We start from the raw sequence: 17811 nt of genomic DNA, 5'->3' as shown, positions 1-17811 counted from the left end.
AGGATCTCGTTTCATCGGAAGGGGCAAATCGGTAACGGAAGAAAAACAGATGCAAGATAGGAGTATATATTTTTCAGGCTTACAGAAAACTCAACTTTTCAATATGCCCTCGGTATTTCACACGCCAGCATCTAAGTACAAAAGGTACTACTGTATGACTCATCGTAAAGCACATCTCTATTTTATTCTCACTGTTATGCAAGGTCATAACCAGAGTGACTACGGCCTTGCACACCAGGGTTTATTCTCCGATCGAGATATACAAAAGGATAACAGGGGGTGGAATTGGATACAGGGGCAAGGCTCACTCCTTCCCCAGGAGGGCAAGGAGCATGCTCTCGTAGTCGCCGGAGGTGTCGCCTGCGACGGCCTTCTCCAGGGGAACACTGTTCCTCTTCTGGTACGCCTCTTTGATCAGCTTCAGGTCCACCTCGGCGCGGGTGGTGATGACCCTAGTGAGGGAGTTCTCATCGGTTCCATTCCCTGCAATGGCCACCCTGGCCACCTTCTCAAAGTACCTATCAGGGCAGGTGAAGCACCGGATGACCGCCCGCAGGGTCTTGAGGAACTCATCCTTGGGGTCAGCCTTCAGATCCTGTAAATAGCAGAGATTGTTAGTAAGCATGTCTTAAATGGATAAAACAAATCTAGAACGAATTGAATTGGTCAAGCAAGATTGTCCCGAAACTCAGATGTAAAATTCTGCTAAATATCATGAACTGTAATAACAAAAGTGAGGAAGGCAAATAACACAAAGGATATATGTATTACAAATGATTCAAACCGACTATTGAAGGGAAATTTTTAGTTTGCAGAGTAGTGAAGATTTATAAGAATAACTAATTCTGGTATGTCCTAAAAACAAATCAGGTAGGCGGATACTATTAAGTTCTTGCTTCTAAGTTGCAAGTAAGCAGTTAAAAGGGTTCTACAAGAGGAATGGAGCGTTCAGATGCACACACACATCTTAGCGACAAAAAAAAATCAACTATACAGGATAGCAGAATAACTCTTAGTAATATAATAGGAACTCTTAGAATAACTAGCAATGCATTCAAATTTAACAATATGCATCTTTCTGAAAAAAAGCACCAAGGCAACAGATCCAGACAATATGCATATGGAAATTTATCTAAAATCCAGCTGGGTACAAAAGGCAGAATAAAGTTGAGCTTGAAATTGAATATATAGCTCCACCAGGCAGAGCAGGTAAAGACTACTTGTGATTACTTCCCTTCAGAATTTGAATAGTGGAGTAGCACTACCAAAGATCATTAGTCATGTGAAACTGAGATAAAATATGTTACTGCATATTACAGATTTTCTGAAACAGAGATGCATCTTACTTATTGGACATTTGGTAATGCAAAACAGAGCAAAGGCACAACAAATAGAACAGAATGAGCTGGTTACATCCTGTCAGATTTTCAAAAGCAGAAGGGGGGAAAACAGAGCATAAGATATTTCTGCACCTTAGTGATCGGGTGACCAAATGTATCATTGTAATTATTGAATGTTGCAAGCAGCTGAGCTTTGCTCCTGGTGGTGAGAATTCTGATGACCTCATCATCAGCATAAGCCTTATGCTCAATCTTCTCGTGTAGTAATTTGGCTTCTGAATGAGCCAACCTTGTGTTGACCTCTGGTCCCTCGTAGCGGTGTGAGCTTACAAGTGGCACCAACAGCTGAAAAGGAACAAAGAAAATTCAGGCCCTACTTTGCCAAAATCATCTATATCCGCACAAATTTTCACCTCTAAAATCAGAAAATGGCCAGGAACAAGGTAACAAAAGTCACCATCGCAGTTTGAATTTGATCTGAATGTAGCCCAAAGGGATAAGATACTGCATTTTGAAATTTCAAATTCATGGTTCATGAGTTAACACCAACAGCATGCAAAATAGAAGAAGCACTTTCATATCGTTTTCCAGAAGAGAAGAACAGAGTCTTCTACAAAAGGATCAACAGTAATTTTCTTTCATACCAGTGGATATTTGGATCCATAAACCTTACTGGCATTTTAGCACAGTGCACGCAGATCAAGTCCATTGTAAATGACAGCACGGCTTCGAACGAATTTGTTTATCACCGCGTAATTACTTATAGTCAGTCAATTTAGGGACGCGCCGGTATATGGCAGAGTATGGCATCTCCAAGACTGAATGTGCAGGAAGATAGGAACGGGACAAGACAAGGTACCTTGCGGAAGTCGCCGGTGACGTGGGAAGCGACGTCCTCCTCGAGCGAGCGCTTGAAGCGGTCATGGTAGGCCTGCCTGACGGCGAAGAGCTGCTTGGAGCCGCGCGCGCAGGCGATCTCGACCAGCACGGGGTTCCCGGGGTGCCACTTCCTGGCGGTCTCGTTGGCGAGCACCGCGTCCCGCTCCGCCGGGTCCAGCGTCCACAGGATCACGGCCCTCTGATACCAACAACCCGATCAGTCAGAGATCTGAATAGGCTCGACCGCTCCAGGGTATGTGAGAGGGGGAAAGGCGTACTGGTCAGCGGGTGGTTTTACCTCGAAGTCGCCGGAGATCTCGTCGGTGATGCTCCGGAGCAGCTCCTCGCCGTAGGTGTCGGCGTAGTGCTTGCGGATGGCGCGGCGCTGCGACGCGTCGCGGTGGCCGAGGATGGAGATGATGAGCGCCTCGTTCGTGCCCCACCCTGCACGCGCGCGCACGCACAGACCAAAAAAACCCCGACAGATCAGGCGATCGGACCGCGCGGGGGAATCGCGAAGACGACGAGGGGAGCGGGCGTACCTTGGAAGGCCTTGCGGAGGTTGTCGCAGTCGTCGGCGAGGGCCGGGACGTTGGAGGGGACCTTGAGCGTCGCCATCGGGCTCGGGCGCCTGCCGGCCGGGGATCGGAGGAAGCGGTGCGTGCGATGTGGGATCTCGAGACCGGGCGGGGAGTGGACGAATGGATTGCGCGTTTCTGCGGAGGGGCGAGGGGGGCTATTAAAATGGGTGGGGAGAAGAGGGGTTTAAGGAAAGCGATGGTGGGTGGGTGCCATGTACTGTAATTAGTGGGGTAGCACTGATTATCTGATCTGGATTACAGCAGTATGATTAGTGTATGGGCGCGTGATGCACGGGGCCGGCCCGTGTCCTGGAAACATCCCAGAGTCTTAAGCGCTAAGTCTGCGGAGATGAGCTGAAAATGGAAATGCGTGATTTAATTTAGTAGCGTAAATTGTCACGGGCAACAGCTCATCGTGAAAGTCTTAAGCGCTAAGTCTGCAGAGATGAGCCAATAATTATTGGAAATGTGTAGTTTTAGCGTGAATTGGCACGGGCAACAGCTCATGGTGGATAAGAAAATGATGGTGTGAATAAAGATGACAGCTCGTTTTGATGGTGGGAGTGGGAGGCCGGATGTGTCGTCGATGGTCGATGGTCGATGGTCTGAGGGGGAGCCATGTGTGCTTGCGTGGTTCATCCTCTTTGGGACTTTGGACTGCACTCGCTTGGATTGGAGGTTGGTGGATCGCCCGTGCACCATGTGTGAATTGTCACGACCATTTTTGTCGCTCCTGGTGAAGTGGTAGCCATCGGTACTGCTCTGGGCTAAAGGCTACTGCGAGTGGCAAGTGGCAGTGATTCAAGACACAAGGGGAGTGCTATTTGGCAAACGTTCGCTGCGATGGGTTTCCCGGTGGACGCCTTCTTAACCATTGGATGGAAACCGCAAATCTTAAAGCATCTCAGGTTGCCATGTCGGAAGGACTGGCCCGTTCGCTGGGAAGCTGACCTTGATGAACGCGCTCACGTCCTAGTCAGCACCGTGCCTGTCACGCCTGCTGATGATACATCCGCAGCGGACTGAAAGTGCAGTTCAATTAACTGAACTAACTGAACTGCAACAGAGCTAGTGTGTGTGTGTGTTGGGCCAGAGGCCATGTAGGCAGTGTGTGTTGGGCCTGAGGCCGTGTGTGGGTGTGAGAGGGCCCAGGTGGGCGGCTACATATTGTACCGTGGACGAGATGCTGGGTATGAATGGAAAAAGATCTCAATTCCCCTTTCCCCTTCTCCAAGCTCTCCTCTCACCCTCTGCATCTCGATCCCCTTTCTCATCCCGATCTCCCCTCTCCTCTGGGTCGTGACAAATCTGGTATTCAGAGCTAATTTTTTTTGCCCACTACCTCGCCGCTGCCGCTGTCTCACACCCTCTCGATCGCCGGTAACATCCACCGGGTTAGGTGCGAGCCGCTCCGGCGAGTTCGCACAAAATCCTACCCGGGGTTCGGTTGATTTGGAGCGAGACCACTGCGCCGCCCTCCAAACCCTCGGCCCAGACTCGTCGGGTGCTCGACGCCATGTCGGAGACGACCGACAAGCTGCAGAACCTGCTCGAGTCGGTCATCCGCCGTCTCGACGCGAACCAGAAAACTGCCGACGAGCGCCACCAAGCACAGCTCTCCTACAAGAACCAAGTCTCCGACGAACTCAAGCACCTCGCCAAGCAGATCGACCTCACCCAGGCTGACGTGGATGAGGCCCGCAAGACCCCGCCAGTGCCCGATCCAGTCACCACGCACGGCGCGGGCACCTCGTCTCCGTCAGCAACCGCGGACTCCTCCGCACGTGCACCACCACCACCACCTCCACCACCGATCCGCCCCTCACCGACCCACCTCTACACGGACGGCGCGGCGCAGCTCCCATTCGCGCGGCTCGTCAACCACGGCCCCCCGCTGCTGATTGCCGGGGCCCCGTCGCCCACCGAGCGTGAATGCCAGGGGGACTACTACACGAAGCCGCCCAAGCATGATTTCCCTCGGTTCGACAGCACCACACCGCGCATCTGGCTGGAGCGGTGCGTGTCCTACTTCGAGCTGTACCGTGTGCCGCCACACAATTGGGTGACCACCGCCGCGCTGTACATGGAAGGCCTGGCGGCAATGTGGCTGCAAGCATACCGACAGAAGCATCCCGCGGTCAGTTGGGCGATTTTCAGAGCAACAATCGAGGAGGAATTCGGGCCAGAAGAATTCGAAACACAGATGCGTGAGTTGGTTCAGTTATGCCAGACAGGGAGTGTGCAGGATTATCGGCAGCAATTCGAGACCCGCATGTATCATCTCTTGTCCCTGGACCCGACCCTGAGCACACAGTTCTTCATATCACAGTTTCTGCTGGGACTTAAAGATGAGCTACGGCTTGGGGTGCGGCTGCAGAGCCCCTCCAGCATCACACGAGCAGTCGTGTTTGTGCGCATCCAGGAAGAGGAATTGGAGAAACAACGTCTGCCGCGCCATCGCATTCTGCCAGTGGGTCGTCCTCCTCCCCTAGCAGCACCAGTTCCCGCACCGGCACGAGCAGCGGCACCTCCGCGACAGGGTGGGGACGAGTACGCCCGGGAACGTCAACTGCGCGAATTCAAGCGTGCCAATGGCCTTTGTTTCCGCTGTGGTGACAAATACTCCCGCGAGCATCAGTGCAAACGCACTGGATAGATTTTGATGATAGAAGTGGGTGATTTCGGCGATATTTTGTCTGATGACACGGTGCATGCCTTGCAGCTGCTAGACGCACCAGGGGCGCAAGAGCCTGAATGTTGCTCTCTGTCTGAACATGCTGTATCTGGCGAGGAAGGCCCTGCTACAATTCGCTTGCGCGCACAAGTGGGTGATCAGGTTATGCTGCTGCTGGTGGATTCGGGAAGCTCACACAGTTTCATCAGTGAAGCGTTCACCGCCCGGATCGCTTCTCGAACAGAGAAGTTACCCGCGGTTACAGTTCGAGTGGCCAATGGTCAGAGATTGCATTGTGACAAAATTGTTCACCAGTTGGCATGGCAGGTCCCAGGACACACTTTCCATACCGATCTACCGATCTCCGGGTTCTCCCGCTGAGCGCGTATGATGGAGTGCTTGGCATCGACTGGCTCTCAGCGCACAGCCCCATGCTCTGTCACTGGCAACTGAAGACGATCCAATTCGATGTCAATGGCAAAACTGTCCACCTGCAGGGAGTAAAATCTTCAGACCTGCCTCGCATAACGGAATTGGATGCCTGTGAATTGCATCGCATGGAAGTGGCGAATGACATTTGGACAGCAGCCCTGGTTACCATCGAGCGGACGGACAAAACCCAACCGGAACCTGTTCCCCCAAATATTCAGAAGGTGTTATCTGAATTTGAAGACGTGTTTGATAAACCCACTACTTTGCCACCCCGTCGTCGTCAGTATGACCATGGCATTCATTTGGAGCCAGGCACTATGCCTATCAACACCAAACCTTACCATTACTCATCGGCACAAAAAGATGAAATCGAGCGGCAAGTACAGGACATGCTCAACTCCGGTGTTATCGCGCACAACATGAGCCCTTACGCTGCCCCGGTCCTGCTGGTCAAGAAGAAGGACGGCAGTTGACGTTTCTGTGTCAATTTTCGACGACTCAACTCTGCAATAGTGAAGAACAAATTTCCCCTCCCGGTAGTTGACGAGCTCCTTGACGAATTGGCCGGCGCCAAGTACTCCTCCAAGATTGATTTAGGTGTTGGATACCATCAGATTCGAATGCGGGAAGAGGACGAGGAAAAGACTGCCTTCAAGACACACCACGACCACTACCACTTCCGGGTGATGCCATTCGGCCTTTGCAATGCGCCGGCAACCTTCCAGTGCTTGATGAATACAGTGTTCGGCCGTTATGTGCGTAAGTTCATCATCATATTTTTGGACGAGATCTTGGTATTCAGCACTGACCTGCAGGAACACGAGGAACATCTTCGCCTCACTCTGCAACTCCTCCGCGAGCATCAACTATTCGCCAAGGCCAGCAAGTGTTCGTTCGCACAAACAAGCATTGAATACCTCGGGCATGTGATCTCACAAGAGGGGGTTGCTACGGACAATAGCAAGACCAGTGCCATGCAGTCCTGGCCCGTGCCCACCATGCCCACGGAGCTGCGCGGCTTCTTGGGGCTGACAGGCTACTACCGTAAATTCGTCCCCCATTACGGCATCATCGCCAAGCCCCTGACGCAACTGTTGACGAAGAAAGGGTTTCTCTGGGACGACAAAGCGCAGCAAGCATTTGACATGCTCAAGCGCGCCATGGTGAGCACGCCAGTGTTGGCGCTGCCCAATTTCAATCGCCCGTTTGCCATCAAAACGGATGCGTGCGATACCGGCGTGGGCGCGGTGCTTATGCAAGATGGCCATCCAGTGGCCTACCTCAGCAAGGCTCTGGGAGTATGCAATCAGAAGCTATCCACATATGAGAAGGAATTTCTCGTCGTCATGATGGCCATCGACAAATGGCGGCCGTACCTGCAGCGTGCTCCATTTGAGATCGTCACTGACCACAAGAGTCTTTGTGCACTTGACGATCAACAACTGGTAACCGATCTCCAGCGCAAAGCCATGTCTAAGATGGTGGGGCTGCAGTTCTCCTTCCGTTACAAGAAGGGCGTCAACAACAGTGCTGCCGATGCGCTGCCCCGCGTCGGTTATCTCCTGGAACCCGACGCGCTGTCCATGTGCCAACCACAATGGCTACAAGAAGTTGCCAATTCCTACGAGACCGACCCCGACTCTCAAGAGCTGCTCACCAAGCTGGCTGTCATCAACACTGACGATCAAGGGCGCACCCTGCAGCAAGGCATAATCCGGCAACGCGGTCGACTCTGGATTGGCGCCAACTCAGCTCTTCAGACCAAACTCATCGCTGCTCTCCACCATAGCGCCGTGGGAGGTCACTCAGGCGCCACAACAACATATCACAGAGTGCGCAAACTTTTTGCCTGGCCAGGTCTGAAGCATGCCGTTGAGGATTTTGTTCGCCAATGCATTGTCTGCCAGCATGCCAAGCATGAGAACACGCACCCGGCGGGCAAGCTCCAACCCCTTCCAATACCTACAGCGCCATGGCAAGACCTCACCATGGACTTCGTCGAGGGATTACCCAAATCTGAAGGGTACGATTCCATCATGGTCGTCGTCGATCGCCTGACTAAGTTCGCGCACTTTGTGCCACTCCGGCACCCCTTCACCGCGGCCCACGTCGCCCGCGCGTTTTGGGACAACGTCATCAAGCTACACGGCGTGCCGCTCTCCATCGTCTCTGATCGGGACAAGTGTTGGGGAACGTAGTAATTTCAAAAAAAATCCTACGCACATGCAAGATCATGGTGATGCATAGCAACGAGGGGAGAGTGTGATCTATGTACCCTTGTAGACCGACAGCGGAAGCGTTATGACAACGCGGTTGATGTAGTCGTACGTCTTCACGGCCCGACCGATCAAGCACCGAAACTACGGCACCTCCGATTTCTAGCACACATTCAGCTCGATGACGATCCCCGGACTCCGATCCAGCAAAGTGTCGGGGAAGAGTTCCGTCAGCACGACGGCGTGGTGACGATCTTGATGTACTACCGTCGTAGGGCTTCGCCTAAGCACCGCTACAATATTATCGAGGATTATGGTGGAAGGGGGCGCCGCACACGGCTAAGAATATGATCACGTGGATCAACTCGTGTGTCTATGGGGTGCCCCCTGCCCCTGTATATAAAGGAGTGGAGGAGGGGAGGGCCGGCCCTCTCTATGGCGCGCCCTAGGGGAGTCCTACTCCCACCGGGAGTAGGATTCCCCCTTTCCTAGTCCAACTAGGAGTCCTTCCATGTAGTAGGAGTAGGAGACAAGGAAGGGGAAGAAGGAAGAGAAGGAAGGAGGGGGCGCAGCCCCTCCCCCTAGTCCAATTCGGACTAGGCCTTGGGGGGCGCGCGGCCTGCCTCTACCTCTCCCCTAAAGCCCAATAAGGCCCATATACTTCTTCTCCCGTATTCCCGTAACTCCCCGGTACTCCGAAAAATACCCGAACCACTCGAAACCTTTCCGGTGTCCGAATATAGTCGTCTAATATATCGATCTTTACGTCTCGACCATTTCGAGACTCCTCTTCATGTCCCCGATCTCATCCGGGACTCCGAACTCCTTCGGTACATCAAAACGCATAAACTCATAATATAACTGTCATCGAAACCTTAAGCGTGCGGACCCTACGGGTTCGAGAACAATGTAGACATGAACGAGACACATCTCCGGTCAATAACCAATAGCGGAACCTGGATGCTCATATTGGCTCCTACATATTCTACGAAGATCTTTATCGGTCAGACCGCATAACAACATACGTTGTTCCCTTTGTCATCGGTATGTTACTTGCCCGAGATTCGATCGTCGGTATCTCAATACCTAGTTCAATCTCGTTACCGGCAAGTCTCTTTACTCGTTCTGTAATATATCATCTCGCAACTAACTCATTAGTTGCAATGCTTGCAAGGCTTATGTGATGTGCATTACCAAGAGGGCCCAGAGATACCTCTCCGACAATCGGAGTGACAAATCCTAATCTCGAAATACGCCAACCCAACATGTACCTTTGGAGACACATGTAGAGCTCCTTTATAATCACCCAGTTACGGGAATTGCATAATCTCATAGTCATAGGAACATGTATAAGTCATGAAGAAAGCAATAGCAACATACTAAACGATCGAGTGCTAAGCTAACGGAATGGGTCAAGTCAATCACATCATTCTCCTAATGATGTGATCCCGTTAATCAAATAACAACTCTTTGTCTATGGTTAGGAAACATAACCATCTTTGATTAACGAGCTAGTCAAGTAGAGGTATACTAGTGACACTCTGTTTGTCTATGTATTCACACATGTATTATGTTTCCGGTTAATACAATTCTAGTATGAATAATAAACATTTATCATGAAATAAGGAAATAAATAATAAGTTTATTATTGCCTCTAGGGCATATTTCCTTCAACAAGATCTTCACTAGTGCCATGTGGCGCGAACTGCTCGCCGCGGCAGGCACCAAGCTGCTGTACTCCACCGCCTATCACCCGCAGACGGACGGGCAGACGGAGCGCGTCAACCAGTGCCTGGAGATGTATCTCCGGTGCGCCGTCCACGACACCCCGCATCGATGGCGCAAGTGGCTGCTGGCAGCTGAGTTTTGGTACAACTCTTCCCACCACTCATCTCTGAAGTGCTCCCCATTCAAGGCGCTCTACGGCACAGAACCCAACCTAGGCGGCCTTCCTCAACTCAGCTCCGCGCTGCCCGTCGACGCGTCCCCTGGTGACCTGGACTGGGCCACGCACACCGACCTGTTGCGCGCGCAGCTCTCGCGCGCCCAGGCGCGTTTCAAGAAGCAGGCGGATCGACACTGTGCGGAGCGCGCTTTCGATGTGGGAGAGCAGGTCCTGCTCAAGCTCCAACCGTACGCTCAATCTTCCGTCGTCAACCGCCCCTGCCGCAAGCTCTCATACAAGTTCTATGGCCCGTTCTTGGTGACCGAGCGCATTGGCTCCCTGGCATACCGGCTGCAGTTGCCTCCGGACAACCGCGTCCATCCGGTATTCCACGTCTCCCAATTGAAGCCTTTCACTCCTGATTATACTCCAGTCTTTGCGGAACTGCCCAGGGTACTGGACCTCGTCGCCGGCGAGTCTGAACCAATTGCCATCCTGGATCGCCGCATGATGAAAAAGGGAGACGCTCCAGTCGTCCAAGTGCTTGTCCAGTGGGCCAACATGCCACCGGCGGCCACCACCTGGGAGGATTACGACATCCTACAACAACGTTACCCGTCGGCTTGCATCTGGGAGGAAGCTGCTTCACAAGGAGGGGACAATGTTACGCCTGCTGATGATACATCCGCAGCGGACTGAAAGTGCAGTTCAGTTAACTGAACTAACTGAACTGCAACAGACCTAGTGTGTGTGTGTGTGTGTTGGGCCAGAGGCCATGTAGGCAGTGTGTGTTGGGCCTGAGGCCGTGTGTGGGTGTGAGAGGGCCCAGGTGGGCGGCTACATATTGTACCGTGGACGAGATGCTGGGTATGAATGGAAAAAGATCTCAATTCCCCTTTCCCCTTCTCCAAGCTCTCCTCTCACCCTCTGCATCTCGATCCCCTTTCTCATCCCGATCTCCCCTCTCCTCTGGGTCGTGACAGTGCCCCCTCTTCGCGTCCACTTCCCTCCGTTTTCACGCATAGAGTGAGAGAGAGAGAGCAAACCAAAAGAGAGGGGGGGGATTCTAGCAGCCTCGACGACGATCTCGCCTGACGTCCTCAATAGTGACCTATCGACGATGCCTCGACGAGGACCGCTGCAGGATCCGCCGGACAACGTGCCGCCTAGACGCTAATCACCGATGCATCTCTATCCCCGTGAGGTGGCGACAACGGCGCCTGGTGATGGTGGTAACAGCGGAAGGCAAGCCGACGATGGTGGGGGCTAAGGACGGCGGCGAGCCCTACCCGAGGCCAAGGCTGAGGCGCCTTCTCCACTGCCGGGGAAGGTCATAACCGACGATGCACGCGCTCCTTGCGAGATGCATCTCAGCAAGCGCCGGAGGTTAGTGATCGCCGATTTGCTTGCGACCGGCGTTGCGGCTGGCCTCTGCGGAGGAGGAGGCTGGTGCTGGCCTGCAGCAAGGCGGCGGCGGGGGCACTGGGAGTGTCAGATGCTTGCAACGCTACCGAGTTGAGGGGGAGACCGGCGACCGGGCGGAAGCCATTGGAGCTCCCCCCCCCCCCCCCCCCCCGGCGTTCTCTCTAGTTTCTATGTTGTTCGCTTTTTCCATTCTCCGTGTAGTGCTATGAAGTAGCCCGGGGGGGTGCCATGATTTTGCATATAAAATCCAGGGAACTATGAAGAAATTGCCGTGTAGAATTAAAACAACGGATAGAAAATGCCATGGGCAATTCAATGTCAAAACTGCCACGATCAGAGTTTACCTTGTGTGCATTTTCATGTAGTTGCCACACTGTTTCGTAGTTCAGTCATGATTTTTCGACATATTCATTTTGATACATTTTTGAAGCTCTTTTTTTTGTCTGATTGTATGGCATTTTGTGTTCATTTTGTCTCGCTGATGCTCTAGCTAGTGCTTTTTTGCCCCAGAATGGTTCGTATTTTTTTGCATGCCATGTTCATTTTACCTGGCAGCTTTTCTGTGCTCTAGCTAGTACACCCTCTATTTTTATTTACTCCGTATAGGTTTGTCTAAAATACTTTCAACAAGTTTGTAAAAAAAATTGACATATATACCACCAAATATATATCATTGGATTCATCATTGCATATATTTTCACATCATATAAATTTGATACTGTAAATTTTCATATTGTTTTCTACAAACTTAATCAAATTTTATAAAATTTGACTTCAATCAAAGCTGATATGTAGAGTGAATAGAAACGGAGGGAGTACTTCCAGTGCTACCAAACAATGCCAGAAATGATAGCAATCCATTGGCCCTATTAATATGTTTTTTTTCTAAAATACATGGCACTTACGTGCAACGTGGCATGGCAAATCTCTGAAAACTCATATGGAAAACTCAACACATGGCAGTTTTCGTTTAGTTAAACATGGCTTTCTTTATAGCATTTTGTATTGATCACATGGCATTTTTTGTGCGAAGTGGCATGGCATTTATAGTGTGTATACCATGACATTCTTTCAAGAGCATGGAATTTTCTGTTATCAAGCGCATGTCATCTTCGTTATTAAGGGCATGCCATTTTTATTTATAAAGAGCGTGGCATTTTGTTTTTCCAAGCATGGTAAAAAAATTATTATAAAGAGCATGTCATCTTTTTTGTACAAGCATGTCAATTTTATTTTAAAGAGCATGGATTTTTTTTATATCTTTAAGAGCATGGCCTTTTCTTTTACTAATAGCATGACATTTTCATTATAAAATGCATGGCACTTTTATTTTAAAGAGCATGACATTTCATTATAAAGAGCATGACTTTTTTTTAATATAAGAGCATGGCCTTTTGAAAGTGCAACTATCCCTAGGTGGTTTTGGTAATTCATAACAACATATAGCTAATTGAGCTAATGCTATTCCAAGATGATTATTTCAGGAAAGCTCAATAATTGGCATGGCATGGATGTGAAAGTGGAACCCTCAAAATGCTAAGGAAAAATGATTGGCTCAAACTCAAAAGCTCAAGACTCTTCATTTTATATTTTAGTGATCCAAGATCACATTGAGTCTTTAGGAAAAGCCAATACTATCAAGGAGGGATGAGGTGTTGCTTAATGAGCCTCTTGCTTCATGTGCTTAGTGATATGCTCCAAAAACCCTCAACTACTTTCCCATATCCATATATGACCTAAACCCTAAGCCAAACTCGGTCCTACCGATTCTTCCTATCCGGCGCCACCGAGTTTTCATTTGTCATAAGCCACTGCCAAACCCTAGCACTTCGGTCCTACCGATAGGGATCTCGGTCTCACCGAGATGGGATTGCAAACTCTCTGTTTCCCTTTCGTAACTTTTCGGTCTCACCGAAAGAGCGACTCGGTCCCACCGAGATTGCAATGTAAATTCAGTGTTTCCCCTTTGTAACTTTTCGGTCTCACCGAAAGAGCAAATCGGTCCCACTGAGTTTGCCTGACCAACTCTCTGGTTAGCTAATTACCAAATTCGGTCTCACCGAGTTTGTGTAATCGGTCTCACCGAGATTACGTTATGCCCAAACCCTAACCATATCGGTCCTATCGAGTTGCATGTCAGTCCCACCGAAAATCTCTAACGGTCACAAGGTTTACCTTTTTGGTCCGACCGAGTTTGTTGATTCGGTCCCACCGAGATTGGAAAACTGTGTGTAACGGTTGGATTTTGTGTGGAGGCTATATATACCCCTCCACCTCCTCTTCATTCACAGAGAGAGCCATCAGAACACATACACCATTTCAACTCATATGTTCTGAGAGAGAACCACCTACTCATGTGTTGAGACCAAGATATTCCATTCCTACCATATGAATCTTGATCTCTAGCCTTCCCAAGTTGCTTTCCACTCAAATCTTCTTTTCACCAAATCCAAATCCTATGAGAGAGAGTTGAGTGTTGGGGAGACTATCATTTGAAGCACAAGAGCAAGGAGTTCATTACCTACACACCATTTGTTACTTCTTGGAGAGTGGTGTCTCCTAGATTGGCTAGGTGTCACTTGGGAGCCTCCGACAAAATTGTGGAGTTGAACCAAGGAGTTTGTAAGGGCAAGGAGATCGCCTACTTCATGAAGATCTACTGCTAGTGAGGCAAGTCCTGTGTGGGCGATGGCCATGGTGGGATAGACAAGGTTGCTTCTTCGTGGACCCTTTGTGGGTGGTTGCTTCTTCGTGGACCCTTCGTGGGTGGAGCCCTGTGTGGACTCGCGCAACCGTTACCCTTGGGTGGAGCCCTGTGTGGACTCGCGCAACCGTTACCCTTCATGGGTTGAAGTCTCCATCAACGTGGATGTAGGATAGCACCACCTATCCGAACCACGGGAAAAACATCCGTGTCTCCAATTGCGTTTGAATTCTCCAAACCCTTCCCTTCACATTCTTGCAAGTTGCATGCTTTACTTTCCGCTACCAATATACTCTTTGCATGCTTGCTTGAATTATGTGATGATTGCTTGACTTATCTTAAAATAGCTAAAATCTGCCAAGAACTAAAATTGGGAAAAATGTTAAGTTTTTATTTGGTCAAGTAGTCTAATCACCCCCCTCTAGACATACTTTCGATCCTACACCTTTTCATTATAAAGAGTGTGGCACTTTTATTATAAAGAGCATGGCATTTTTTCTGTAGAACATGACAGTTTTTATTTTTAAAGAGCATGGCATTTTTTGTCAATAAGAATATAGCATTCTTATCATTAAGAGCGTGACCTTTTTTTTATTAAGAGCACGATCTTTTTAATCTATAGCATGGTAAAAAAATTGCATGGTACTTTTAGTTTTTCTAAATCATGTAATGTTTCTTTTTTGTGTGTTTTCTTTGTTTCCGATAAAGAAAATATAGGACATGGCAATTTTGATTTTTGTAATGTGGCATTTTTATTTTCCAGTCTCATGTCATTTCTATTATCTTGATCATGCCATTTTCCTTTTATACATTTTCTCAAAACTTTATTATATACGAGTTTATATGATGGCATTTTAGTAAAGTACGCTACATGATCAATTTTGATTATGACGGCATTTTGTTTATGTGATGGCATTTTTATATGTTGTTTTGGAGAAAATCCAGTTTTAAAGGATGTTAGTACTGTCTCATGAAAATGAGCTTTTTTAGGTCCCTTTTTTGAAGGCTTACGTGCGTGCGAAAGGGCTTGAACTTGAGATCTCATTGTTGCAAGGGAACTGCACCAACCACTAGGCCAATTGTCACTGGTTCATATTATCTTCCTTTCTTTCATTTATACGTACATGAAATGCCCGCTATGTCTTCTATGTTTTCTTTTTTCTTTTTCTTTTTTTAAATGTGTGAGCTTTTCTTAAAATAGATGTTTTTTTTCAAATTGGATAAATGTTTTTCAAAATCTTTTAAAAAAAATTGGTGATTGTTTTTGAAAATTGATGAACTTTTTTCAAACTCAATGAACTTGTTTCAATTCAATGAGATTTTTCAGAATCAATGACTTTCTTTAAAATTCGATGACTTGTTTTTTCCAAAATTGATAAACTTTTTATTAATTCGTGAACCTTCAAAGTTTGTGAATTTTTTTCTGTGGTCATTTTTGATTTTTTTCACGATTTTTTTCTATTTTTATTTTTTAAAGTCTATGGTTGACCATTGGTCAACCGCGATTGATGAACGCCATCGAGCGACGAAGAAACCAGGCAAGCGCTGGCCTTCTTCTTGGGCCGGCCCACAAGCAGGAAGTGTGGGCGCCAAGGCGTTCAACGGCGCCTGAAACGCCGAAATCGTTGCAAGATCACTCCCGCCTTGTCAGGTTGTGACAAAGTGATGAGAGTTTTCTTTTTTTTCGTAGTTTCGTTTATTCGAAATGCTTTCTCTTAAACCTTGTGTCTAAATATCGAACTGTTTTTATTATTGAATTCCTTGCGTCAAAATCTTTAAAATTGGATCCATGTGTGATAGGTTTCGGCGAATTTTTTTCACGAAAAAACTGAAGCGAGAGCACTTTTTCTCCCTTTCGAAGAGGCACATGTTTTGCCTCTCGTGGAAGCGAATCCATGGCTCTATGAGAAGTAAATCGGTGCCTCTTGTGAAAGGAGAAAAACGTATTTTCTTAATCCAAAACAAGGGAAGACCGAAAAGCCAAAAAAAATCATCTGAAAAGTTCAAAATATATAAAAAAAAGTAAATTTTGAGGGAGCGCCCAGAGCACGGCCAGGGATGGATCCAGACTGAAAATTACCCGGTATCCAGATAGAAGAACACATACCTACATGTCAAACAATCAATCACCTACACACTAAATAAATGGATTATATTAAGCAAGTGTAAACTCGACCCGGTGCCAGTGACATTGGCTAGTTGTACATAGCTCCGCCCCTGAGCACGACACGTGGCGACGGCTGAGAATGCGCCAAGTGATGCGCTTCCAACCCACACCAAGTAACCTTTGCGAGGGCTTTCGAAGGAGTACTCCTCAATTAATTGCTCTCTTTGTAAGTTGTAAAAAAAGTTGCTCTGGCCGTACAGGAGCTCCGGGAAGGGTCGTCAGATATTGACGTTCAAAAACAACGTTTTTTTATTTTTGAGGTAAGCGTTCAAAAACAAGAGCAACTAGTTAACGAGCGTTTTTTTGGGAGCCTCGCAACGATCAGCGCCACTTGGCGCGCTCTCAGCCATTCTCCACGTCTCGCGCTCTGGGCGCTTCCTCCGGATTTTATTTTTTAATTTTTCCGCACGTGTTTTTGGCTTTTAAAATGGTTTTTTCCGGTTTTTTGACATTTTGGTTTCCACTGGCCTTCTTTAGCTTTTCAATCAAAAAAATTTTGAAAAAAATTTTATTTTTCATGAAAAAACGTGTTTTTTTTCCCTTTTGTGAGAGTCATGGTTTTGCTTCCGCGAGAGACACGATTTTGCTTTCACGAGAGTCACGGCCGTACCTCTCGAAAATGAAAAAAAACGCGTTTCTGTTTTTTTCTTTCGCAGAGTCACGATTTTGCTTTCGCGAGAGGCGCGGGTGTGCTTTCGCGAGAGTCACGGCCGTGCCCCTCGGAAACAAAAAAATGCATTTTCTATTTTTTTTCTTTCGCGAGAGTCACAGTTTTGCTTTCTCGGAAACGAAAAAAACGCGTTCTCTATTTTTTTTTTCTTTCGCGAGAGTCACGTTTTTGCTTCCGTGAGAAGCATGATTGTGCTTTCACGAGAGTCACGGTTGTGCCTCTAGGAAAGGGAAAAAACGCGTTTTTTGTTTTTTTCCTTTTGCGAGAGTCACGATTTTGTTTTCGCAAGAGTCACGATTGTGTTTTCACGAGAGTCACGGCCGTGCCTCCTCGGGAATGAAAAAAAAACGCATTTTCTCTTTTTTTTCCCGCGAGAGTCATGGTTTTGTTTCTGCGAGAGGCACGGTTGTGATTTCGTGAGAGGTACGGGCGTGCCTCTTTCGAAAAGGGGAAAAAATCATGCTCCCGGTTCGGTTTTTTCATAATTTTTTTTTGGTAAAAACCTATTAACATTGGGATCTAGTTTTGAAAATCTCGACGCGAGGAATCCAACGTTGAAAATGTTTGAGATTTGAACGCACGGTTTGAGAAATAAATCGTTTTGAATAAATGGATCTATGAAAAAAGGAAAACTTTCAGGTTGTTTTTTTGCAACGAATACTCCTTAATTAGTGATTTCGTTCAAAAACAAAGTGGCACGTTGTTTTTTTGGGCTCGCCTTATGGAGTTATGGGCCAGGCCGACCGAGTCTTCTTCCACTTCCCGGCCCCGCACGGCGCCGCCAGCCCGCAACCGCGCAGCGCCCTCCCCGTCCCCGCCATGCCGCGTGGCACTGGCA

At 48.3% G+C, this 17811-nt stretch overlaps 1 protein-coding gene across 1 annotated transcript; it reads right to left on the bottom strand.

Annotated features, from left to right (window-relative positions):
• Positions 1–32: 32 nt before the first annotated feature.
• Positions 33–2955, bottom strand: LOC125521750 (annexin Gh1). Its single transcript, XM_048686814.2, has 5 exons — positions 2762–2955; positions 2518–2663; positions 2200–2418; positions 1473–1685; positions 33–595 (listed from the first exon to the last, which is right to left on the bottom strand). Exons 1-5 carry the CDS (start codon positions 2835–2837, stop codon positions 305–307), a joined length of 945 nt encoding a protein of 314 aa, XP_048542771.1. The 5' UTR covers positions 2838–2955; the 3' UTR covers positions 33–304.
• Positions 2956–17811: the final 14856 nt, after the last annotated feature.

This window comes from Triticum urartu, chromosome 7A (genome assembly GCF_056163025.1).
Source record: "Triticum urartu cultivar PI428250 chromosome 7A, HENAU_Tu73, whole genome shotgun sequence".
Lineage (NCBI taxonomy): Eukaryota > Viridiplantae > Streptophyta > Magnoliopsida > Poales > Poaceae > Triticum > Triticum urartu.
The sequence above is the reverse complement of the archived record's forward strand: the minus strand, read 5'-3'. Positions and strand labels throughout refer to the sequence as shown.

Coding starts and splice junctions, on each gene's coding strand:
- LOC125521750 (XM_048686814.2), bottom strand. CDS start 2,837: ATGGCGACGCTCAAGGTCCCCTCCAACGTCCCGGCCCTCGCCGACGAC. Junction 2,419..2,517: donor AGATCTCCGGCGACTTCGAG/GTAAAACCACCC, acceptor TGTTGGTATCAG/AGGGCCGTGATCCTGTGGAC. Junction 596..1,472: donor TTGGTCACCCGATCACTAAG/GTGCAGAAATAT, acceptor TGCTATTTACAG/GATCTGAAGGCTGACCCCAA.